This window comes from Macaca thibetana, chromosome 11 (genome assembly GCF_024542745.1).
Source record: "Macaca thibetana thibetana isolate TM-01 chromosome 11, ASM2454274v1, whole genome shotgun sequence".
NCBI lineage: Eukaryota > Metazoa > Chordata > Mammalia > Primates > Cercopithecidae > Macaca > Macaca thibetana.
The window spans coordinates 47,008,888-47,035,591 of NC_065588.1; the positions used below are offsets into that span (position 1 = coordinate 47,008,888).

The 26,704-nt window shown below is 40.8% G+C and overlaps 1 protein-coding gene across 5 annotated transcripts in view; it reads left to right on the top strand.

The window, feature by feature from the left end:
- The window catches only part of DIP2B (disco interacting protein 2 homolog B), a 255,922-nt gene that overhangs the window by 132,697 nt on the left and 96,521 nt on the right, over positions 1 to 26,704 (top strand). For all 5 annotated transcript variants that reach the window (XM_050748648.1, XM_050748650.1, XM_050748649.1 and 2 more), the window contains exon 3: positions 9,250 to 9,378. In XM_050748648.1, coding sequence (XP_050604605.1) covers positions 9,250 to 9,378 — 129 coding nt within the window. The remainder of the gene's footprint in view (positions 1 to 9,249; positions 9,379 to 26,704) is intronic.

Consider the following 26,704-nt stretch of genomic DNA (forward strand, 5'->3'; position numbering starts at 1 on the left):
GCCCAAGTAATATGTCATTGTGTAAGGAAAAATAACATGCAAAAAATAAAGTAAACCGAAAAAGGAAGTGGTAGAAATTTAGTATGGACAAGTTTGGTTAATATTAAGCATGGATGGCTGGGCTCAGTGGCTCATGCCTGTAATCTCAGCACTTTGGTAGGCTGAGGCAGGATGATCACTTGAGACCAGCCTGGGCAACATAGTGAGATCTCATCTCTACAAAAAAATCAAAAAAATTTGCCAGGTGTGGTGGTGCACACCTGGGATCTCAGCTACTCAGGAGGCTGAGGTGGGAGGTTTGCTTGAGCCTGGGAGGTTGAGGTTGCAGTCAGCCATGATTGTGCCACTGCATGCCAGCCTGGGTTGACAGAGCAAGACCCTGTCTCCAAAAATAAGAAAAGCTAACTTAATTCAGTAGCATCATAGGGATTAGGTTCTAAAGTCACTGTATGGCAAACATCTGCTTCAAAATTACCCTAAAAATCACGTAAACCTCCCAGCATTGGAACTGACAGTTGTTTCTTTAGTTAAACAAGAGCCACGCCTTATCTGGTATTTAAGGGCCATACTGTCTTTTAACAATAGATTAAAATTTATAAGATTAAAGATGAAAAATTCAGGGCCTCAAAACGCTCCCACTTTGAAAGAAATGGAAGAAATGAAGATACGGCAGATTCACACCTCCCATCTCCTGCTCATTCTGAGCTGTCTGCTCTTTGAAAGGAATGGCCCACAGAACATCTTTCAGTAGTTGGAAGCTCATGTGGCCAAGTATAAAGCTTCCCACACGCCTCAATTAGCAGACTTCCAGGGAGAAGCGGCCAGGAAATTAACTCTCTCTTTTGGCATGGCCCAAAGAATTGAAGTTTCAAACCACACGCATTCTAACTTCTCTGTAAATTAGTCACTCTTGGCCACTCTTCGAGTTGCAGGAAAATGGAAGATTTTGTGGAGAAAGGTAATTTCCCTGTGCTGATCCTGTGGTCTAATCTTTAAGACACTTTGGATACAAGTAACTGATAATTCCAGCCAGCTTTAATAGAAAAAGAGTTCATTCCAAAGTTACAGGGGTTACTGACAAAATCTAAGGACAGTACATATTTACTGAGTTGAGTGCCTGCTGTGTTCCAAATACTGTTTCAACACCAAGGAGACAGCATGGGACAAGACACTGCCCAGAACCTACCTGGTTTGCTCCGTCACTCTACTTAGGGGTTTGTTCAATTAGGGAAGTCATGTAGAGGCCCTCCTTGACCAGCCCTATAAATAGTCCCCACTTCCATTATCTGAGTTGCATTTTAAAAGAGCTGTCTTTGGCCATCCCACAGATTATGGTCTTTTTGTGTGTCTTATTCGCCTGCTGGAGGAACATTATTTTTTATTGTTTTTATTCTTCATGTCCCCAGTTTCTATCGTTAGTGCCTGATATATAGTGTCCTATAAATGTTTGCAGAACTAAAAAGAGCATTTAGATTTTCTGGCATTTTCTTGAGTAAACATCTATGAAGATAAAAGTGTTAGGTAATACAAGAAGCAGGGCACTGTACAGATTGTAGAGTGGTCTCTTCTTGTAGATTGATCATGGCAACTTGTCTCCACCCTCAATAGGCCTTTTAATTTAGACCTACTAAAACCTCAAGAGGCTGTGCAGAGTATATCAATTCTCAAATGATATTCTAGCATTTCTTTAATTTTTAAATGAAGTTGGTGCATCTATTTTAAATAGTACTACAAGATTTATAACAACAGAAATGAGCAGAAAGAAAAGGAGAGGCAGGGTACTGCTCATTCTGTTTTGTCTTAATGTATTTGAGATTATTTGTGACCTTTGTGTATTTGATTTTCTTCCTTCATCCTGTAACTTGCTTCTTTCACTTCATTTTTGAAATAAATCATGTTGATCTCCTGCTTCAGAATAAGATCTTACCTTTCATGTTTTCTTTGTTGGCCTATATGTTTCTGTATTGTTTTTCCCCCCAGACTCCTGCCTACTTATTTTTTAGGGATAAATCATAAGTTTATGAAGATAGTTATTAATATTTGTTGATGTTCTTTAGCTTGTCTTGATAAGAAGTTCTCGTGACCCAAAGGTTTTTCCCAACATGGATTCCTTTTGTGATTGCTGCTTGTTGTGCTGAGTGGCAGTCCCCGGTGTTGCAGTTCCTATAAGTACACTGCACTTGGCAGCTGCTCCATGCCCCTTTCATTACAGTTCTTCTAGGTTCAGTCCTGCCCTTGAAGTTGTTCAAGGGTGCAGGTGTGACCAAGTTAAAATGAAACAAAGGAAAACCCTTGTGTTTTATTCTCTCTATCAAGCCTCTAATAATGCCTCCTGGAATAGTCTGTAACCCTATTTTCCTTAATGTCGTGTAAGTATATGAAGATAGTGAGAGGCACACATTTTTGCATACAACTTATATGAATTGGAGATACACAAATAAGCAGGATTTTTAGGTAAACTTTAAATGGCTATCTCAACATTTTTGTGTTTCTTTTTCTCAGCCAACTACTATTATTGGTGGAGGTGAGGAGACAGATAGGATCTTAATTATTTATTTTAATTAAAATACTAAATGCTTGCAATATGAAAGACCAAGGACCGGTTACTACAGGAGATACAAGATGATTAAGACCAGCCTCTGACCTCAAGTTATTTACACTATAGCAGGAGAGATGACAGTGACACAAATGAGGACCACAAAAGAGAGTAGAATAAGTACTGTAAGAGAGCTCTAAACAAAGTACTGTGGAAATTCAAAGGGACGTGAACTTAAAGCCAGTTATTGAAATCAGGAACAGCATTTTGGAATGAGAGAACATTTCCAATTGTAAATACTCAGTAAGCAATGTGCCTCTGTGTGTGTATGTATGCATAGGGTTTGAGGAGTGGAATCTATTTTGTTTTATCTATCTTATTTTGATTTAAAAGTTCCTTCCCAAATGAGGCTCATAGCATAATGGAAAGAACATAATATCTTTTTTCCAGTCCCTGTTCTGCTTTCATTTGTTTGGTTTGGATGGTATTAGAATCCCTATGAATTGGAGCACACATTGCAATTATATCTGCCCCCATATATCTCATCAGAAGGAAGTCCAGTATTTTCCTCTTGGGGCTTCTTTTTCCTCCCAAATTGTCTGAGAACCCTCAGGGATTATGTAGGCAGTGCAAAAGGAGAGGTGGTAGATCCAACTTTCACACCCAAAGGGGAAAGATCCCCACAGTCTGCTGTTTGCTTTCTATCATCTCACAGGGTGCTGCTGAAAACTGGTCCTCACTGTGTGACCAGCCAGTAATGCTGAGCCTGTTCTCTGCATCAGCTACTCTGATGATCTCTACTTGGACTGGTGGAGCAGAGCTCCTAGTGTTGGCTCTCTTAGCCTCATGCACTACCATTTTCCTGATGTCAGGTGGCCAAGGAAGCTCTGGGTCAGGATCTGTTCAGACACCTACCGCTTAACAGACCCAGAACTCCCAACCCACATTCCTTACAGAGTCTACACCTGGAAAACAGGCAGGTGGCCCCTTTTTCAGATTCCAGACACCAGCACTCTCATTCCTCTCTTGCCTTCTCTAGGCGGAGAGGTTAATCACCTACCCTTCAAACGAAGACTTTCCTCAATTACTCACAGCTGCTCTAGCCTCTCAATCAAGGTGCATTTACCATCCTTCTTGGATGGTGTGGGAGTGAGGGCCCTATAATGATTCAAGGTGATTATTGACTCACTCTCACTGTGGAAAAATCTGTGACGGGCATCCTGCTTCGTTAATAGTATCTGTCACATGGTGCTGTTGTGAAGACATAATGAGATGGTAATAAGCAAGAGCCATGGAAGTATTATTGATATTCTGTCATTCCTTGTAAATCTCTTCAAAGGCTGCCCACTCGGCTTAGGGCAAGTGACTTGATGCCACTTTTCCAGTCCAGTCTCATTTTGTAACACTCTACCCTTTTGCTGTATCTTTAGCCCCACTGGTCTTAGACTTTAAGGCTTTTCTCCTTCACTGGGCTTCTACAAACACCATGCTTTTGAATGAAGTGGCTTTTCCTTCTCTCTGCCTAGTTAAGTTTTGCATCACTGTCTCCTTTTAACAGACATTCATCTTCACTGAAATTCTAATACAAGTTAAATCCCCATTATGTGGGTTAAGAGACCCTTGTTCTTTTCCTTCTTAGCATGTATCACAAGGTCAAAGGTATACACATGGTGACCACTTACTTGTTTAATGTGTTTCTTCTCTGGATACTAGCACCAAGGCATGTGTCCAGGCATATCTGCTCTGTTCAACTCCCGGAAGTTGAACTATTAGGTTCCTTGTTCTCAGAGCCCATCCTGTTTCACTGTGTTACTCTTGCAGGTGAGAATATCTGTTAAATCATAAGCAGAGTTTTTTTTTTTTTTTTTTTTTTTTTGAGAGGGAGTCTGGCTCTGTCGCCCAGGCTGGAGTGCAGTGGCCGGATCTCAGCTCACTGCAAGCTCCGCCTCCCGGGTTTACGCCATTCTCCTGCCTCAGCCTCCCGAGTAGCTGGGACTACAGGCGCCCGCCACCTCGCCCGGCTAGTTTTTTTTTGTATTTTTTAGTAGAGACGGGGTTTCACCGTGTTAGCCAGGATGGTCTCGATCTCCTGACCTCGTGATCCGCCCGTCTCGGCCTCCCAAAGTGCTGGGATTACAGGCTTGAGCCACCGCGCCCGGCCATAAGCAGAGTTAAAAGATAACATGTAGAGGCTGGTGGCTTCCTTCCATCTTCCTGAGTGGAAATGTTGTGTAGTTTTGTGCTACTAAATACCATTTTTTTCAGATTATCATCCTTACCATATTCAAACAATAGAAACATACTAGACTCTGATGTATTTTTCTGCCAAGGAACAATAAATTATATACATGTTGGTCATCGAGAAGGAAGGCTTTGTGTTTTTGAACCTAAAATGTGTACTTTTTATTGTTACTAAACCTTTTAACATCATCACTATTTAAACATAATGGTGACCCCTAGTGGATGTTCTGCATAACAGACTGAAAGATCAGAAACCCCCCACCTGAAGCTCTTGCTTTGTAATAATCAGCAAGTTGTCTTTTTCTTTGGATCTCTATTTTATTTTATGCTAGAATTTAGATGTCATGAAGAAGACTTAATTTGTGAGTCTGGCAGCTTCCATTCCAGCACATATTTGTATTTGTCTTTGGTTTTATGCATAATTCATTCTATAAGCAGAACAATGAAATTGTAAAGAAATAGAGAGTACCTCAATCCAAATACGTTAGGGATTTTTTTTTGTCCCACCTGACCCTTATAATTGTATATAAATAGTTTTTACATACAGTTATAATTATATTGTGTACATAATATTTTGTGTTCTTTTATCACTTGGCATTACTTTATTTGGAATGAAGTATCTGCATAGTCTACATATTTTTCATTTTTAATGGCATATAGTATCTCATTATGTTGATACATGTAGTTAAGTTTCATCTTTGCTTTTAGCTTTTCCTTACCATGGCAGTTAAACTGTGTATATCTTATTCAAAACACAGTAATCTGTATTTCAGCACTCCAGATAATTTCTGAGATCTAGTTGGAGTGTGAAACCGTGGTTCAGGGAATGATTTACCTTGAGGCAGCATCTTGCCTGCCCAGCTGATATTACATATGCTGTTAAATAATGCCCTGCTGTCTTCCCATGTCCCCACACTCCTTCCCTCCTCTTTTTGATGAGGCCTGAGATAACAGGTTGAGTAGCCCTTATCTGAAATGCTTGGGACTAGAAGTGTTTCAGATTTCAGATTTTTAAAAAAATTTTTGGAATATTTACCTTACGTACCAGTTGAACATCTGAAATCCAAAAATTGGAAATTAGAAATGTTTCAAGGAACGTTTCCTGTGAGCATTAGACAGGAGCTCAAAAAGTTTTGGATTTGGATGTTTGGGGTGTTCAACCTGTATGTTGTTTTCTGCTTCCATTCATGATAAATCATTGCCCTTGCAAGTGAGCCAAGATGGGAATAAATCTCCACTTTTGTTTTTTTTTTTTTTTTTTTTTTTTTTGAGACAGAGTCTTGCTCTGTCACCCAGGCTAGAGTGCAGTGGCACAATCTCAGCTCACTGCAACCTCTGCCTCTGGGTTCAAGTGATTCTCCTGCCTCAGCCTCCCCAAGTAGCTGAGACTACAGGTGCATGCCACCACGCCCGCTAATTTTTGTATTTTTAGTAGAGACAGGGTTTTGCCATATTGGCCAGGCTGATCTTGAACTCCTGACTTCAGGTGATCTGCCCACTTCGGCCTTCTGGCTGAATTGCTGGGATTACAAGTGTGAGCCACCGCGCCTGACCTAGTCAACACAATTTTTAAAATCTAACCAGGACGTACATTTCTCCCTCTTACTCCCAAATATGCATGGATTTGTCAGTTGCTTTCAGGGAAAGGAAAAGGAAGTCATTGATTTTTAGAAAGTTGGAAAAGCTGGCCAGGAGTGGTGGCTCACGCCTGTAATCCCAACACTTTGGTAGGCTGAGCGAGGCGGGCAAATTACTGGAGGTTGGGAGTTCAAGACCAGCCTGGCCAACATGGTGAGACCCCTGTCTCTACTAAAAATACAAAAAGAAATTAGTTGGGCATGGTGGTGGGCACCTGTAATCCCAGCTACTCAGGAGGCTGAGGCAGGAGAATCGCTTGAGCCCAGGAGGTGAAGGTTACAGTAAGCAGAGGTTGTGCCACTGCACTCTAGCCTGGGTGTCAGAGCAAGACTTTGTCTCAAAAGATAAATAAATAAATAAAAATAGGAAGTTGGAAAAGCCTACTCAGTGTCATAATTTAGGAAGCTGACAAGTAAATATTGTTTTAACTGATTTTGGGTAGGGATCTGTTGTACATGGTTATGACCTTATAATTAAGAAAATCTAATATAATTTAAATTTTATTCTTTATAGTTAGCTATTTTCTTGATGTCCTGTGGTGAACATCAATTTTACATTCAGAAAAAGAGCTTTTCTAAATTACAGAAAACTTGTAAAACCTGTGGAAAAATATGTAAATTATCCAAACTCTCATCACCCAGGATAATTTCTGTTAATATTTTACTGCATTTGCTTTCAGCATTTTCTTTTTTTCTTGAGGCAGGGTCTTGCTCTGTTCCCCACGCTGGAGGGCAATGGTGTGATCACGGCTCACTGCAACCTCAACCTCCAGGACTCGAGTGATCCTCCTGTCTTAGCCTCCAGGAAGCTGGGACCACAGATGTGCACTACCATGCCCAGCTAATTTTTTTTTAAGAGACAGAGTCTTGCTATGTTGCCCAGGCTGCTCATTTGCTGCCTCCATTCATGATAAATCATTGCCCTTGCAAGTGAGCCAAAGTGGGAATAAATCTCCACAAATTTTTTTTTTTTGAGACAGAGTCTTTCTTACTTTTGATTGGTAAAACTAGAAAATGTAACAAGGTATGGAAAATGTTAAGAATTTAGTATAGCTATTCTGTGAAATAGATTCTGAAGAGAATTTAGGTTGATTAAAACTTCAATTATAATCCCAGACATTGTAAAATCTGTTTCTGAAACATTTTCTGCTCAGTTAATATATTTTCTAATGAAAAGCTTGGTTAAGAGGAACCATCAAAAACAGCATTTCCAGATCCTTAAAAGCACATTAGTGGAGAAGACCCTAAAATATACTCTTCCGTGTGTGTGTGTGTGTGTGTGTGTGTGTGTGTGTGTGTGTGTGTGTGTGTGTGGGTATGAACCATTTAAAGAAATAATGGTTTTGTGGGCCAGGGATTTGGGCAGGGTGACTATTTTGCTCTATATGGTTGCCAGCTGGGGTCATTCAGTGGTTGTCTTCCCCCTCACGTAGTAGATGGGCTGCTCTGGACAGTCTAAGATGGCTCATTCAAATGTTTGCTGCATTGACGGGGCAGGTGGAGGGCTGGGCTCAGCCAGGACTATTGACTAGAGCCCCAACACATGACCTTTCCAGCATGCTACCTGCTTTTTTTTTTTTCTTTTTAAGTGATAAAACATTGTCATTATGAATCTCAGTTCCTGTAATACTTTGATGCCATCAGTGTTTACTGGGGTGTGTGGCACTGTTGCTTGTACTCTCCAGACCACTGCTTTGAGTCTTCCCCCCCCCCCCTTAATTTTTTGGCTTTATATGCTGATTCTGAGCTGGGGTCTGGAGCAGTACATTTGCTGTGTAGATGACATCTTAATATATTGGGCACTTAATTTGCTGTGCGGAAGCTGTCTTGCTGGACATAACCAGGTGCTATTTCAGAAACTTAAAATAAGCCTTAAAGAAGGAAATCCTGCAATATGTGACAACCTGGAGGACATTATGCTGAGGGAAATAAAGCAGTCACAGAAGAACAAATACTGCATGATTCCACTTACATGGGATATCTAAGAGAGTCAAGCTCATAAAAGCAGAGAGTAGAATGGTGGTTGTTGGGGGATATAGGGAGCGGGAAATGAGACATTGCTGTTCTGCAGGTATAAAGTTTCAGTTATCCAAGGTTAGTAAGTTCTGCTTTATAACATCGTGCCTTATCAATACTAGTAAGATATTAATACTACTGTATTTTACACTCAAAATTTTGTTAAAAACGTACATCTCATGTTAAATTTTCTTATTGTAATTTTTTTAAGAAACAAATTTGGAATTAATCATTTGAGATAAAAAGGCAGGAAAACATCAGAACTTAGTGTTTTTCTGTTTATTTACCCCATCCCTATATTCTTGATAAGACAGTATATTTTGGGAGGGCAGAGTATGGGGACAGGACAGGGTCAGCGATGAGTGCAGTTGGAAGAGGGGCTAATAGGCTTGAAGCTGTGCTTGCATAATCTCCCTGTTTTTGCTTGAATTATGTTTATCTGGAGTGACTGACGGTATGGTAGCTAAGGCTCCCCAAGCTATTCGTTGTCTCACTGTTCAGGGTTGGGGGTCATATGCAGTCAGCTCCCCATCACTACTGCCTCTCTTTGGAGTCTCTGGAATGGCCTTTTAATTTACATTTGTCTTCTGGCTATTCCTCTCTTATCAGCCTGTTGACATTTAAGGCTCTACGATGATATTTTTTTAGTTTGGATGTCTTTGCATCATATTTATGTATTTATATTAAAACTCTCTAGCCCTTTGCTGTGAATGGGGTAATAGTACCTAGCTCAGAGTGTTGTGGGAATGCTTAAAGGGCTTTAGAAAATGTTAGCTATTACTGTTACTGGATAACCATCTTTAAAACTTCCTTTTTTAGAAACTGATTCAGCAGTACAGAAAGAACTTAGAAACCAGACACCTGCTCCATCTACAGCTCAAACTTCTGCTCCCTCTAAGTACCACCGAACTCGATCCGGGGGAGCCAGGGATGAACGATATCGATCAGGTGAGGAGAAGCCACAGAATGACCAGCTGAATCGTTTTCCTAACAATAGTATGAACTGTGTATCCTGAGAGCTTCCAATACTTGTTTCTTTCCCCCCCCCCCCATGAGGCACCAACAAGTCTATATTAACTCATTCACCAGTCATTTATTTTGTACCCTACTATGTGTCAGGTATAGTAGGTACTCAGTAATTTGCTGGAAATGGAACAGTACCTAAGACTGTTTCCAGCTAGGCGACATGGCTCACGCTTGTAACCCCAGCACTTTGGGAGACTGAGGTGGGCAGATCACTTGAGGTCAGGAGTTTGAGACCAGCCTGGCCAACATGGTGAAACCTCGTCTGTACTAAAAATACAAAAATTAGTGGGGCATGGTGGTGGGCACCTGTAATCCCAGCTACTCAGGAGGCTGAGGCAGGAGAATCACTTGAACCCGGGAGGTGGAGCTTGCAGTGAACTGATATCCCACCACTGTACTCCAGCCTGGGTGACAGAGTGAGACTCCGTCTCAAAAAAAATAAAGACTGTTCTGCCCTCAAGGAATTTAACAGTTTAAGAAGAGACCAGACAAGCATACAAGCACAAAGGCCATGTGAATAAATAAGTAAATAAGAAAGTGGAGGGTTGGGTCTCGTGGGTGGTACTGGGAGAGCTCAGTGGATTCTATTGGAAGAGGCAGGCCCTTCTGTGTTTGCCAGAGCTAGAGCTATTGCGTAACTAGTCTCTCTTAATTGATGGAGCTGAAAGAAAACTCTCAATGAAATTTCAAATTAGTTATTTCTTCTAACCCAAAAAGTACCCATAGGAAGGGAAGGAGCAAGGTGTGCCTGTCTGGCAGCAGGAGCATACTCCTGCTTGCACTGTGCTTGGGACCACCTGGCGGCCAGGACCAGATGTGCAGCTTTGATAAGCAGAGGAGTGACTGATAGATCCCTAGAGCATGTGTGGTGCAGCAGGCCTTTCCGATGCCCACTTCCCGTCCACTGCACCAAGAGTAGTCTCTGCGGCACATTTCTTGTTTTAAGAAGTGGCAGAATTAAGCAAAAAGACTAATGGAGATATTATTTATTTTCTTCAGATTTTTGTCGTCTTTGTACTGACCAAGGTTGCCTTAACGTTTTCTTGAACTGAAAAACACAGTCTGTATCACGTCCTCTCAAAAACTGCTTTAGAGAAAATGAGGAAAGGACACAGCTGAAGAGCTGCATCAGCTATTTTGTGAGCTGGTTTTACTAGATAGATATTTTCACACACAGAAGGAGAAAAGGATGAGAAGTGTTCAGTCAGGGGAAAAAAAAATAGAGGTTGTAATTTTATACCTAAACTGGTCTTGAGTGATCAAGAGAGGCTTGCTCAGAGAACAAGACATCTAAGCTGAGTCATGGCAGACAGACAAGAGTTAGCCAGGGAAATAGTGTTCAGAACTTAGACTGCAAGGGCCAGAAAGAGGTGGGAGATGAGGCTAGAAGGATTACCAGAGACCAGATCTTGTGGGATCTTGAATGTCACTGAAGGATTTTCAGCAGAGCAGTAACATCATCAGATTTGTATTTGTTTTAGTAGCTCACTCCAGCTATAGACCGAAGTGCCTTGGCACAGGGCCTTCCATATATAAGAGCTAAACAGATATTTTGCAGAAAGAAGAGAATAGAAGTATTTACTAGTAGACCAGGTGCGGTGGCTCACGCCTGTAATCCTAGCACTTTGGGAGGCCAAGGTGGGTGGATCACTTGAGGTCAGGAGTTCGAGACCGTTCTGGCTAACACAGTGAAACCCCGTCTCTACTAAAAATACAAAAAAATGAGCTAGGCATGGTGGTGGGCGCCTGTAGTCTCAGCTACTCGGGAGGCTGAGGCAGGAGAATGGCGTGAACCGGGGAGGCGGAGCTTGCAGTGAGCCGAGATCGCGCCACTACACTCCAGTCTGGGTGACAGAGTGAGACTCCATCTCAAAAAAAAAAAAAAAAACCAAAACACATTGTAGTTACTAGTTAAGGAATGGATTAGAGAAAGGGAGGGCTGGAAGTAGCAAAGCATTCAGGTGCTCCCCTTTGTTGCCAATCACCTAAGCCTGATTTTCCAGCCACCTAGTGTTTTCTTTTGAGGCTGGAGCCCAGGTTCAGCAGCAGCATGCTCCAACCTGTCCAGAAGGGATTTTAGCCTTCACAGCTTTCATCCTTGGCCTTCTGGGGGTGGGGGGGAGAGAGAGAGAGAGAGAGAGAAAGGCAGAGAGAGGGAGAGAGAGGGAGAGAGAGAGAGAGAGAGAGAGAGAGATTTACCTTCCTTTTTCTTTGTTTTTACAGCATGTAATAAAGGATTATTAAGGATCCAGAAGGGTGATTTTCAACATTCTATATCCAACCCAATCAAATGTGAAAAAGTTTTTTGTGAGCTTATTTAGTACTATAAAATTTTGAGCTTCACCTGTCAAAACCCAGCTGTAATCTGTAGTCCCTGCTCTTTTGCACCTTTGCTTTTTGATTATCCCAAGTATTAGAAAGTGTATGCTGTGGATCAGATACTAGTCAGCTGACTGTGGAGATTGTTGGCTAGGTGCTGGTGTACTGGAGAGTTTTTAACAATTGTATGTTCATCTCACTGGGAGTTTTTCTGTGTGTCTGTGTGTCTGTGTGTGTTTAAAAGATAGTAGCAAGAAGTAGGCCAGAATGAGGTAAAGTAGGGGAGAAAAAGTGATTTAAAAACCTTGAAGATATTGAAAGCTATGAGGGTCCTCCAATCCTATCAGGAGGGGAACATGAAAAGAGGATGCAAGCATAGACTTTGGGTGAAAATCAAATTTTTCAGTATATTAGGAATTGCTCAACTAAATAGCGAAAGAAAGCTCAAGATGTGAAAGAAATTGAGTCTCTGAGAATTCTGGCTTCTCCGAATAAGAAGAAATCAGCAGGGGTGGCTCGTACCTGTAATCCCAGCACTCAGAGAGGCCGAGACAGGAGGATCATTTGAGAAGAGACCAGCAGCAGCTGCAGAGGTGGGGCAGATAAGTAGTGGAGGTTGATGGGAGCTGAACTTATATCTGTTTGCTACTCCAGTCATAGAAAGGGTTACATTTACATGCCATGTGCAAAAATAGCTGAAGAATATAAGGTATGTTTAATAAAAATTGCAACAATTCAGAATAAAGTGATGGCTACATAAGAAGGATTTTATATTAATGCTGGTAAGTGTAATTATAAAACCCTTTCTTATTTGATGGAGGCTTATTAACACCTATAACATTTCAACCAATCATAATTAAATCTAAATAGACTTAGTGTTCACATTTCAGACACAGTATAAAGAACTTACCTTTATTCAGAGTTTAGATTATCTGACCTGATTCCATTCTTTGTGCTTTAGCCAAGAGGGAGCTTACATTTCAAGTATACTACCTTATTAGTATATTTCTTTTTCCTGCACATCCAGGCATGATGCACCTCCATACACGTAGTATGGTCTCAAATGTAGAAAACACAAATTAATGCCTGAGATGAAAAGTGATCTTATTTTAAGTCATTCTGACTCTCTTGATGTTAATCTCTTGAGAAGTTAGGTACCTCAAACAAAACAACAAAAATAAAACAGGATGTTAGGGGAGTATTTGTATTACCTTATTCAGCTCAAACATGAGTACTGGAAAATGATACCCAGCTTCCACATGCTTCTGGGAGAGATGTCCAAAGTCACTTGTGTCTGGGGACTGAACTCTGGAAGTGACTTCTTTATCAAAGATCAAGATGAATTGTGTGGTGTTGAATGAGTCAAATTCAGTTAAGAGAGCTGCCTGTTGTTATCAGTAAGAGTCTTTGCTAATAGATAACTGACCATCTCTTTTTGACACTGGTGTATGGGTCAAGGTTTATCATGTTAGAAAATAGTTGAGTGGCTTGATTTGTTTTGTGATCTGTTGCTGTGAACGCCTGTGACAGGGAAAAACGTGCTCTGTAATTACTAATTATCCAGATGTTACAGGCCTTCTAAAGCTTTCTTAATGTGAATAATTCCCTAGCTTTGTCCAGTTTGCCATTACATGTTTCATATCACATATAAAAATACTTTGGAAATGTACTCTTTTTAATTAGTAAATTTAAAAATTTGATTTGCTGTTGTCTGTTACTTTCTCAGTAGAAGTGATTAATCATTTTCTAAGACAGCTAGGAATCATTTTTCCTTCTAATATAAGGAGGACATTTTTCTCACTTTTAACATACCTAAAATAAGAATGTTTTATACAAGATGACATCATAGATTCAATTAAATATGGAATCATGATTCAACTAAGTAAATTCCAAGGACGCTACAATTGTATAATCAGTATAAATGCAGTATAAAATTATTTCATTTCAGAGCTAAAAATAAGTTGGTAATGTCTTAAAAGTAATAGCCCAACAGTTAGGCAATATCTTTAAAATTTTAAATAGTCATGCTCTTTATCCAGAAATTTTACTTCTAAGAATTCATTTTATATAAACACTCGTGTGCATAAAGATATATACATACATATACAAAGCCGTTTGTTGTGGTATTATGTATAGTCCAATGGTTAAATAAGTCATAGAATGTTCACACAATAGAATTTTATGAAAGTTAACTTGAGGTAGATGTATTTGTGCAAATATGGAAGGATGTACAAAATCCTTTTTTTTTTTTTTGAGACAGGGTCTCACTCTGTCACTCAGGCTGGAGTACAATGGTACAATCATGGCTCAGTGCAGCGTCTAACTCCTGGGTGCAAGCAGTCTTCCTGCCTCAGCCTCTCAAGTAGCTGGAACTACAGGCACACGCTACTGTGCCAGGTTAACTTATTTTATTTTAATTTTTTTGAGACAAAGTTTTGCTCTGTCGCCTAGGCTGGAGTGCAGTGGCGTGATTTCGGCTCGCTGCAGGCTCTGCCTCTTGGGGTCACGCCATTCTCCTGCCTCAGCCTCCCAAGTAGGTGGGACTACAGGCACCCGCCACCACACCCAGCCAATTTTTTGTGTTTTTAGTAGAGGCGGGGTTTCACCATGTTAGCCAGGATGGTCTCGATCTCCTGACCTCGTAATCTGCCCGCCTCGGCCTCCCAAAGTGCTGGGATTACAGGCGTGAGCCACTGTGCCTGGCCAACTTACTTTACTTTTGGTTGAAATGGGATCTCACTTTGTTGCCCACGTTGGTCTTGAACTCCTGATTTTTTTTTTTTTTTTTTTTTTTTTTTTTTTTTTTGAGACGGAGTCTGGCTCTGCTGCCCAGGCTGGAGTACAGTGGCCGGATCTCAGCTCACTGCAAGCTCCGCCTCCCGGGTTTACGCCATTCTCCTGCCTCAGCCTCCCGAGTAGCTGGGACTACAGGCGCCCGCCACCTCGCCCGGCTAGTTTTTTGTATTTTTTAGTAGAGACGGGGTTTCACCGTGTTAGCCAGGATGGTCTCGATCTCCTGACCTCGTGATCCACCCGTCTCGGCCTCCCAAAGTGCTGGGATTACAGGCTTGAGCCACCGCGCCCGGCCTTGAACTCCTGATTTTAAGCAATCCTCCCGCCTTGGCCTCCCCTAGGTGCTGGGATTACAGTGGTGAACCATCTCGCCCAGCCCAAAATATACTTTTTAAATAGTAAAGGCAAGACAGTATGTAGCATATAATCTGATTTTTATAAATATGTTTATACTTGTAATATTTATAACATTATTATGTTATAATAATATAAACGTATGCTACTATGTTTATAGACATGGAGACCTGGAAAAATATATACCAAACTATTGAGGCAGGATTATTTTTGGGAAGTGGTGGGTCTAGGGAAAATTTTTACTTTAGCATTATATATGTTTAGATATTTTTGCAATGTGTATTTTTTTCAATCTTTTATTATGGTAAAATAACATAAAATTTATGCATATTGTAAATTTTAAAGATAGATTTTAAGATTTTAAAGTCTTAATTATTTTATTTATTTATTTTGAGATGGAGTCTCGCTCTGTTGCCCAGGCTGGAGTGCAGTGGCACGATCTCAGCTCACTGCAACCTCTGCCTCCTGGGTTCAAGTGATTCTTCTGCCTCAGCCTCCCAAGTAGCTGGGACTACAGGCATGTGCCGCCACACCCAACTAATTTTTGTATTTTTAGTAGAGACGGGGTTTCACCATATTGGCCACGCTGGTCTCAAACTCCTGACCTCGTGATCCACCTGCCTTGGCCTCCCAAAGTGCTGGAATTACAGGCGTGAGCCACTGTGCCCGGTCTATTATTATTATTACTTTTAAGACAGAGTCTCACTCTGTTGCCCAGGCTGGAATGCAGTGGTGCTATCTTGGCTCATTGCAACCTCCGCCTCCTGGGTTAAAGTAATTCTCATGTCTCAGTCTCCCGAGTAGCTAGGATTACAGGCACATGCCACCACACCCAGCTAATTTTTGTATTTTTAATAAAGATGAGGTTTCCCTATGTTGGCCAGGCTGGTCTCAAACTCCTGGCCTCAAGTGATCCACCCACCCTGGCCTCTCAGTGTGCTGGGATTACAGGTGTGAGCCACCATGCCGGGCCCAGTTATTGTTCTTAATGACTTTTACTCTAAGTATGGATTCTTCTGATTTAATGCTGGGAGCTAAATGCAGTACTAACTCGCTTTGCCACCCTAATTGTGAATTTTTCTTGTCTCTGTCCAAATCTAATCTCTGATCTGGTGATGACTGGCACTGGCACACTAAGATCATTTTATTTCTGATACATTCCTTATGCTGTAGAAGGTAAGTTGAATTCAGTTCAGCAAGCATGTATTGCAGACTTCCTATAATTTGAGAAAAATGTTAGATTGCTAGAGAAACCTAGATGAAAACACAGGAGTTTTTCTTCTGTTTTTCTTGTCCATCTTTTTTTTGGGGGGTGGGGTGGGGGACAGGGTCTGGCTCTGTTGTCTAGGATGCAGTGGAGTGACACAGTCAGCTCACTCCATCCTCCGCCTCCTGGGCTCAAACTATCGTCCCTCTTTAGCTCAAGTAGCTGGGACTACAGACAAACCCTGCCATGCCTGGATAATTTTTGTATTTTTTGTGGAGGCAGGGTTTCACCATGTTGCCTAAGGTGGAGGGTTTTTTTTTTTCCTTCCCCCCTCCTCAATACAAGGTGGTACAGAGGTGACACAGAAGAGGGAGACGGGAAGGCATGCGGTGTCAAGAATGGGCTTCAGAATGGAGGTGGTGATGTCTGAGCCATTTTGAAGGATGGATAGTTATTTGGATATTCCAGGCAGAAGAAACATAATTTATCAAAGCAGGGGAATGTGAAATGGAAAATTAAAATATCCCCTCCTCTTCCTCTCCACCCTGCACTGAGTAGTGCCCTAATTAGTGTTGTGATATCCTATTTCAGAAATTAGTCATTGCTGCTTCTGCAAGAGGTCAGTACCTTAGAAATTAAGGAAAAATGGCATGACTGCTTGTTGGCTTGCAAGGAATTCCTTGAACTATACCTCTCTGCTTTATGACTCAACCCACCTACACATCTGCCTTTCCCTCTATCCCTATCTGTCTATCTATGGAAAAATCCTAACAGGTAAGGGCACTTGGTCTCAGTTCTCGCCCTGGTCCTTAAAGCCCAGCTGTGCCACTCATGGATCATATGCTAACCACTTTGTAAAAATAAGCCAAGAATAGGAGCAGGTGGCCGGGCACGGTGGCTCACGCCTGTAATCCCAGCATTTTGGGAGGCCGAGGCAGGTGGATCGCTTGAGGTCAGGAGTTGGAGACCAGCCTGACCAAAACCCGTTTCTACTAAAAATACAAAAATTATCCAGGCATGGTGGCATGCGCCTGTAGTCCCAGCTACGTGAGAGACTGAGGCAGAATTGCTTGAACCCAGGAGGCGGAGCTTGCAGTGAGCCAACATCATGCCACTGCACTCCAGCCTGGGCAACATTTCGACACTCCCTTTCAAAAAATAAAAAGAATAGGAGCAGCTACTTTGAGACTAAAAATAACATATTCCACTTATCTTTTTGGGAAAGATGAGAAAAGAAATGTTTCAGTGTTATCCATAGATGTGGGGGGAAATGGCTACTCTTTTATCTTGGTGGTAAAGGTATTATTTCTTTTGTTACGAATGAGATTGGACATTTGGAGATATGTTTACTGGCCATTTGTGCTGCTTCTGTAAACTACCTGTCCATTGCCTAAGCCTATTTTTATTTTATTTTATTTATTTATTTATTTTTTTCGAGATGGAATCTCGCTCTGTTGCCCAGGCTGGAGTGCAGTGGCCCCATCTCGACTCACTGCAAGCTCCACCTCTCGGGTTCACGCCATTCTCCTGCCTCAGCCTCCTGACTAGCTGGGACTACAGGCGCCTGCCACCATGCCCAGCTAATTTTTTGTATTTTTTAGTAGAGATGGGGTTTCACCGTGTTAGCCAGGATGGTCTCGATCTCCTGACCTCGTGATCCACCTGTCTCTGCCTCCCAAAGTGCTGGGATTACAGGTGTGAGCCACCGCACCCAGCCTCTATTTTTTTTTTATGTTGGGTTGTTCATCCCCCCACAACCCCATCTTACTTGCAAGGGCTTTTTTTTTTAATCCTAAAGATACTAACATTTTAATTGTACCATAGGTATTTGCCAATGCAGACGGACGAGAAAAATCAGTGAGAAGTGTAAGAATTAGAAAAGAAGTAAAACTATTTACAGTTTATAAGATAATTTATCTAGAAAACTCAAGAGAATCAATGACAGAATTAACTTAAAACATATTTGGTCAGCAAGATACAACATTAGTACAGAAATCGACAACCTTCACATATGCAAATAATAAGCAGTTAAAAGATACAATAGTACAGCAAACTTCATTTACAAAAGCACTAAAGGTAAAATATATTTAGGGATAAACTTAAGAAATGTCTAAAACCTTTATGAAAAAACTTTAAAACCCTGAAAGACAAAAAAGTAGACCTAATAAGCGGAAAGACATCCGTTGTTCTTAGGGCAGTTTAACACCACGAAGATGCCAGGTCTGTCTAAATTACTTTACAGGTCTAATCTAATGCCAGTAAAAGCAATATCAAATTTATTTATAGAGTTAGAAAACTCATTTTTGAAGTTCATTTGGGAAAATAAACATATAAGAATAGCTAAGAGAACACTGAGAAAGAAAAGGTACAAGGAGTGACTACACATACCAGATATTAAAACATCCTATAGAGACTGTAATTAAAACAGTTTAGTATGGCACACAGATTAGCAGGCAGACCATTGGAATAACAACTTCAGAGGTAGACAGGTGTATATCTGGGAATTTAGTATACAATAAAGATTACATTACAAATCACCAGGACAAAAATGTACTTTTAAATAAGTGACACTAGGACAGCTGGAAAAAGATTAATTAGATCCGTATCTCACACCATGTATAAGCATAAACTTCAGGTCAGATGTGGTGGCTCACGCCTGTAATCCCAGCACGTTGGGAGGCTGAAGTGGGCAAATCACATGAGGTCAGGAGTTCAAGGCCAGGCTGGCCAACATGGTGAAACCCCATTTCTACTAAAAATACAAAAAAATTAGCTGGGTATGGTGGTGAGTGCCTGTAGTCCCAGCTACTCAGGATGCTGAGACATGAGAATCACTTGAACCCAGGAGGCAGAGGCTGCTGTGAGCCGAGATTGTGCCACTGCTATCCGGCCTGGGCGAAAGAGAGACTTTGTCTCAAAAAGAGTATAAGCTTCAAAAATCAGAGATCTATATGTAAAAAAGAAACTATAGGCCGGGCGCGGTGGCTCAAGCCTGTAATCCCAGCACTTTGGGAGGCTGAGACGGGCGGATCACGAGGTCAGGAGATCGAGACCATCCTGGCTAACACGGTGAAACCCCGTCTCTACTAAGAAATACAAAAAAATAGCCGGGCGAGGTGGCGGGCGCCTGTAGTCCCAGCTACTCGGGAGGCTGAGGCCGGAGAATGGCGTGAACCCAGGAGGCGGAGCTTGCAGTGAGCTGAGATCCGGCCACTGCACTCCAGCCTGGACTACAGAGCGAGACTCCGTCTCAAAAAAAAAAAAAAAAAAAAGAAACTATATTAAGTGCCAAACGAGCCCCAGGCACCGTGGCTCACGCCTGTAATCCCAGTGCTTTGGAAAGCGAAGGTGGGTGGATCATCTGAAGTCAGGAGTTTGAGACCAGCCTGACCAACATGATGAAACCCCATCTCTACTAAAAATACAAAAAATTAGCCAGGGGTGGTGGTGGGCGCCTGTAATCCCAGCTACTCAGGAGGCTGAGGCAGGGGAATCTCTTGAACCCAGGAGGCAGAGGTTGCAGTGAGCCGAGATCATGCCACTGCACTTCAGCCTGGGCAACAAGAGTGAAACTCTGTCTCAAAAAATAAAGTACCAAATGAAAACATCACAAAACTTTGCTATAATCCAGCCTATAGAAAGCCTTATGCAAAGGCTCAGAATGCAGATGTAATTTTAAAAACTACATAAAATATTTTTTTGTGGTTAAAAAACACATAAATGTATCTTTTTGACAGTTTTTAAGTATGCATTACAGTACTGGTAACTGTATGCCTGTTATTGTACAGCAGATCTCTAGAACTTCTTCATCTTGTGTGACTGAAATTCCATACCTGTTGAACAACTCATTTTCCCCTCCTCTCAGCCTCCAGCAACCACCATTCTACCTTCCTGCTTCTGTGAATTTGAGTATGTCATATAACTGAAATCATGCAGTATTTGTCTTTTTGTGATTGGCTTATTTTATTCTACACAGTGTCCTCAGGGTTCATCCATGTTGTGGCAGATGATGGGATTTCCTTATTTTTTAAGGCTGAATAATATTTCTTTGTATGTATATACCATGTTTTACTTATCTCTTCCACCACAGTGGGGATTTTGTTGCTTCCACATCTTAGTTATTATGAATAATGCTGCAGTGAATATGAGTACAAATATTTCTTTGAGATCCTGTTTTCGGTTCATTTGGAGATATATCCAGAAGTGGAATTGCTGGATCGTATGGTAAATCTATTTTTTTAATCTTTGAGGAAACTCCGTACTATTTTCCATAGAAGCTATATTGTTTTACAGTCCCACCAGTGGTGCACAAGCATTCCAATTTCTCCAAATCCTCTTCAACACGTATTTTCTGATTTTTTGATATAGAAAAAATTCTAATGGATGTAAGTAAGGTATGGCCGTTCTAGTGGCTGTGAAGTAGTACCTCATTGTGGTTTTGATTTTCATTTCCTTGAAGAAAGTGATGTTGAGCATCTTTTCATATGATTGTTGGTTATTTATCTTCTCTGGAGAAATGTCTATTCAAGTCCTTTGCCCATTTAAAAAATTGGGTTAATTTTTTTTTGTTACTAGGTTATAGAAGGTCTTTATTTTGGATATTAATACCCTACCCAATATATGGTTTGTAAATACTTTCTCCCATTTCGCAGGTTATCTTTTTATTCTGTTGATTGTTTCTCTGATGAGCAGAAGTTTTTAAGTTTAATGTAGTCTTATTTGCCTATTTTTGCTCTTATTGCCTGTGTTTTTGGTGTCACATTCAATAAATTGTTGTCAAATCCAATGTCATGAAGCTTTTCCCCTCTATTTTCTTCTAGGAGTTTTAGTTTATGGCCTTACTGGTTAGGTCTTTAATCTATTTTGAGTCAATTTTTGTATATCATGTTAAATAAGGGCCCATTTTTCATTCTTTTGCATGTGGTTATTCGGTTTTCCTAACACATTTGTTGAAGAGACTATCCTTTTCCCATTGTGTAGTTTTGGCACCTTTGTTGAAAATCATTTGACCTTCTATGTGAGGATGTATTCCTGGGCTCTCTATTGTTCTGTTGGTCTTTATGTCGGTCTTTATGCTAGTACCAAACTATTTTGAATACTGGAGCTTTGTAATTATATTTTTTTTAAACAGGGACAGAATCTCACTGTGTTTCCCAGGCTGGTCTTGAACTCCTGGGCTCAAGCAATCCTCCCCACTCAGCCTCCCAAAGTGTTGGGATTACTTGTGTAAGCCACCATGCTCATCCTGTAATAGTTTCGAAATAAGGAAATATAGGCCGGGCGTGGTGGCTCATGCCTGTAATCCCAGCACTTTGGGAGGCCAAGACAGGTGGATCACTTGAGGTCAGGAGTTCAAGATCAGCCTGACCAACATGGTGAAACCCTGTCTCTACTAAAAATACAAAAAATTAGCCAGGCGTGGTGGCAGGCACCTCTAATCCCAGCTACTCAGGAGGCTGAGGCAAGAGAATTGCTTGAACCCAGGAGGCAGAGGTTGCAGTGAGCCGAGACTATGCCACTGTACTCCAGCCTGGGCAACAGAGTGAGACTCTGTCTCAAAAAAAAAAAAAAAAAAAATATATATATATATACACACACACACACACACACACACACACACACACACACACACACACACACAAATTAGCTGGACGTGGTGGCACATGCCCATAGTCCCAGCTACTTGGGAGGCTGAGGCAGGAGGATCACTTGAACCGGGAGGCAGAGGTTGCAGTGAGCCGAGACCGCACCATTACACTCTAGCCTGGGCGACAGACCGAGACTCCATTTCAAAAAAAAGAAATATAAAGGCTTCAGCTTTGTGCTTCTTTTTAAAGATTATTTTGGCTATTTGGAATCTTTTGAGATTCCGTGTAAAAAGTTTAGAATTGTTTTTTCTATCTCTGGAAAAAAATGCCATTGGGATATTGATAGGGATTCCATTGAATCTTTAAAATGCTTTGGATAGTAACAACATTTTAACAATATAAAGTCTTCCAGTCCATGAACACAGGATCTCTTTCCTATGTCTTCTTTAATTTCTTTCAGAGATGTTTTACAGTTTTTAATGGACAAGTTTTTCACCTCCTCAGTTAAGTCTATTCCTAAGTATTTTGTTCTTTTTGATGTTATTATAAATGGCATTATTTTCTTAATTTTCTTTTCAGGTAATTCATTGTTAGTGTATAGAAACACAACTTTTTTTTTTTTTTTTTTTTTTAAGAAACAGGGTCTCCTTCTGTTGCCCAGGCTGGAGTGCAGCAGTGTAATCATAGCTCACTGTAGCCTCGACCTCCCGGGCTCAAGTGATCCTCCTTTTCAGTTTTTCTGAAAGAGTTTGAGAAAGATTTGCATTAATTCTTATTTAAATGTTTGATAGAATTCTCCAGTGAGGCTGTCAGGTCCTGGGCTTTTCTTTGTTGGAGAGTTTTCAGTTACTGATTCAATCTCCTTACTAATTACAGATCTGTTGAGATTTTCTGTTTTTTCATGATTCAGTCTTGGTAGGTTTATGTTTCTAGGAATTTATCCAATTTTTTGTAGATTATCCAATTTGTTGGCAGGTATGATTCCTAGTAGTCTTTCTTTTTCTTTTTTCTTTTCTTTTCTTTTCTTTTTTTTTTTGAGAAAGGTCTCTATCACCTAGGCTAGAGTGCAGTGGCACGATTATGGCTCACTACAGCTTCAGTTCTCCCACCTCAACCCCCGACCCCCAGCCCTGGGTAGCTGGTACTACACGAACAGACACGCCCATGGCCAGCTAATTTTTGTGTTTTTTGTAGAGACAAGGTGTTGCCATGTTGCCCAGGCTGGTCTTGACCTTCTGGGCTCAAGTGATTTGCCCACCTCGACCTCCCAAAGTGCTGAGATTACAGGCATCAGCCCCTGTACCCAGCCCATAGTCTGTTATAATTCCTTTTATTTCTGAGGCATCCAGTTGTAATGTCTCTTATTTCTTATTTTAGTTATTTGAATCTTCTTTCTTTTTTTTCTCAAGAAAGCTGAGGATTTGTCAATTTTGTTGATCTTTTCAAAAAAGCAACTCATTTGTTGATTTTGCCCCCATTTCTCTGTTCTCTATTTCATTTAATTCTACTCTAATCTTTATTATTTCTTTTCTTTTCTTTTTTTTTTTTTTTGAGACGGAGCCTTACTCTGTTGCCCAGGCTGGAGTGCAGTGGCACGATATCAGCTCACTACAACTCTCACCTCCTGGGTTCAAGCAGTTCTCCTGCCTTAGTCTCCTGAGTAGCTGGGATTACAGGTGTGCACCACCACACCTGGCTAATTTTTGTATTTTTAGTGGAGCGGGGTTTTACTCTGTTGTTGACCAGGCTGGTCTGGAACTCCTGGCCTCAGATGATCCACCTGCCTTGGCCTCCCAAAGTGCTGAGATTACAGGTATGAGCCACCACGCCCAGCACCTTCTGCTAATTTTGGATTTAGTTTGTTCTTTTTTTAGTTCCTTATGGTGTAGTTTGGTTGTTGATTTGAGAACTTAATTCTATAATAATTTTTAAAAACCCATCTTCTGCATAGTTTGAAAAAAGCCATAAACAATGTCAAAAAAACAGATGCCATACTGGAAGAAAATATTTTTCTTCCTCTCTTTCTTTCTTTCTTTCTTTCTTTCTTTCTTTCTTTCTTTCTTTCTTTCTTTCTTTCTTTCTTTCTTTCTTTCTTTCTTTCTTTCTTTCTTTCTTTCTTTCTTTCTTTCTTTCTTTCTTCTTTCTTTCTTTCTTCCTTTCTTCCTTTCTTTCTTCCTTTCTTTCTTTCTTTCCTTTCTTTCTTTCCTTTCTTTCCTTTCTTTTCTTTCTTTTCTTTCTTTTCTTTCGTGTCACTCTGTTGCCCAGGCTGGAGTGCAGGTACTGCAGTCATGGCTCAGGCAGCCTTGACCTCCTGTGCTCAAGTGGTCCTCTTGCCTCAGCCTCCTGAATAGCTGGGCCTATAGGCACATGCTACCACATGGCTAATTTTTTATTTTTTGTAGAGGTAGTGTTTTATTATGTTGCCCAGGCTGGTCTCGTACTCTTGGGCTCATGCATTCCTCCCATTTTGGCCTCCCCAAATGCTTGGATTACAGGTATGAGTCATCACACCTGGCCCGAAAATATAATATAAGGAAAAACAAACAGAGAAGGCTGATAGAAAAAATGGCCAAATGACATGAACATTTACTTCACTTAAAAACAGACAACATAAAATGGCCCTTAAGTCCTCTATAAAAATGTTTAATCTCATTAATGATCAAGGAAGCACAAATTAAAACTATACTAGGATATGAATTCTTAGCTGTCAAGTTGGCAGCAATCAAAAAGCTAGACAACACACTCTGAAGGTTAGGCGGTGAGGAAGTAGGTACACCTGTACATTGCTAGTAGTAATGCAGTGTGGTAAAAACTGTTTTGGGAGAGGAATTTTTCAAGATGTGACAAAATTTAACACATATTTGCTTTTTTATTTAGAATTCTCTCTTGTCAGAATTTACTCTGAAGGTAAGCTCTGATTAGTGTAAAAATATATTTGCAGAAGGCTATTTGTTGCATTATTTTAGGTGCAAAATATTAGAAACATCTACATGCCCAGACATAGGATAATAGTTAAATAAACTGTGTACAGTAGAGTGCTATACAGCTGTAAAAAAGAATGAAGAAAGCTGATAGCTGATAGAGAATGATTTCCAGGGTATATTGTTAAGTGGAAAAGCAAAGTGCAAAAAAATACAATATGCTTACTTTTGTGTATGAAAGACAGGGAAATGAAAAGATATACATGTCTGCTTATTTTTGTAAAAAATAGTAAATATGTATGTATCTACTACCTATAGCAAAGGTAGGTGGGATTGGGGCAGAAGTGATTGTTCGGGTAGTAATACTTCTTTAAGCTAACTTTTTGGTATAGTTTTGACTTTTGGAACATGTTAAATTTTAATCAGCAAGATTGGGAAAGACTTACAGAATATAAACAAAAAAATGATGAACCTAACTATGTGAACTGTGTAACCACATCAAAGCAGGAAAGGATGAGAACTAACTCAAACAGTTTTTGACCATGATACTTTAACTATATGTCCTCAGTCTAAAGACCAAAAGGACTACAAATAAATACTGAACACTAGTTAGAAGATTTATTTTTCATATTGACATAAGATAGTAATTTTTGGCTGGGTGCAATGGCTCACGCCTGTAATGCCAGCACTTTGGGAGACTCAGGCGGGTGGATTGCTTGAGCCTAGGAACTTGAGAGCAACCTGGGCAACACAGTAAATCTCCATCTCTACCAAAAATACAAAAAATTAGCTGGGTGTGCACCTGTGGTCCCAGCTACTCACACGAGTTTGAGGTGAGAGGATTGCTTGAGCCCGGGATGTGGAGGTTGCAGTGAGTTGAGATCATGCTGCTGCACTCCAGCCTGGGTGCCAGAGTGAGACCCTATCTCAAAAATAAAAAACAAACAGTTTTTAAAATGTACTTCCTGTGTATGGTAGGATTGAGAAATGAGTAAAATATATTGATAATATTGTGAACCAGGTTTCATCCTATTAGAGAAGGGAATTATAAGTGAAAAGAGGGAAAATTAGAATGATGTTGAATTGGAAATGGAGGTATTAATATGAACTCATCATTTTAAATATAGTTAGTAACAGATGTAGTTTTATGTGTATGAATTTCTTGATCCACCAAAAGGGCTTAGAAAAGATTTCCCAGGCCGGGTGCGGTGGCTCAAGCCTGTAATCCCAGCACTTTGGGAGGCCGAGACAGGCGGATCACGAGGTCAGGAGATCGAGACCATCCTGGCTAACACGGTGAAACCCCGTCTCTACTAAAAAAATACAAAAATCTAGCCGGGCGAGGTGGCGGGCGCCTGTAGTCCCAGCTACTCGGGAGGCTGAGGCAGGAGGATGGCATAAACCCGGGAGGCGGAGCTTGCAGTGAGCCGAGATCCGGCCACTGCACTCCAGCCTGGGCAACAGAGCGAGACTCTGTCTCAAAAAAAAAAAAAAAAGAGAAAAGATTCCCCAATAGCACTGAGTACCCCTGCTTCTAAGATCTTGGTTTTTAAATACCATTCATTCTTCACTAAAAGGAGCCACGTTTCCTTGAAGAAAGGTATAATTCTAGGTCTGGAGCGGGAAAAGTACCTCAGGAGCATGAAATATCTTATGTCATAAAACAGCTGCTCAAAATGATGGAACTGTGTCTAAAGGACATAAGAACCAGCATGAAGGGACTCCTGTTGGCCAAATCTGCAAAAATATGAGCATCAAAATAATGATAGTAACAGAATAGTCATGGAATAAAATGAAAATCAGTGGGCTCATTTTGATATAAATAACTAGGGGAGAAAGGAAAGCTTTTTTTCTTTTTTTTTTTTTTGAGGCGGAGTCTCACTCTTTCACCCAGGCTGGAGTGCAGTGGTACAATCTTGGCTCACTGTAACCTCTGCTTCCCAGGTTAAAGCAGTTCTTGTGCCTCAGCCTCCCAAGTAGCTGGGACTACAGGCATGTGCCACCATGCTCAGCTAATTTTTGTATTTTCAGTGGAGACGGGGTTTTGCCATGTTGGCCAGGCTGGT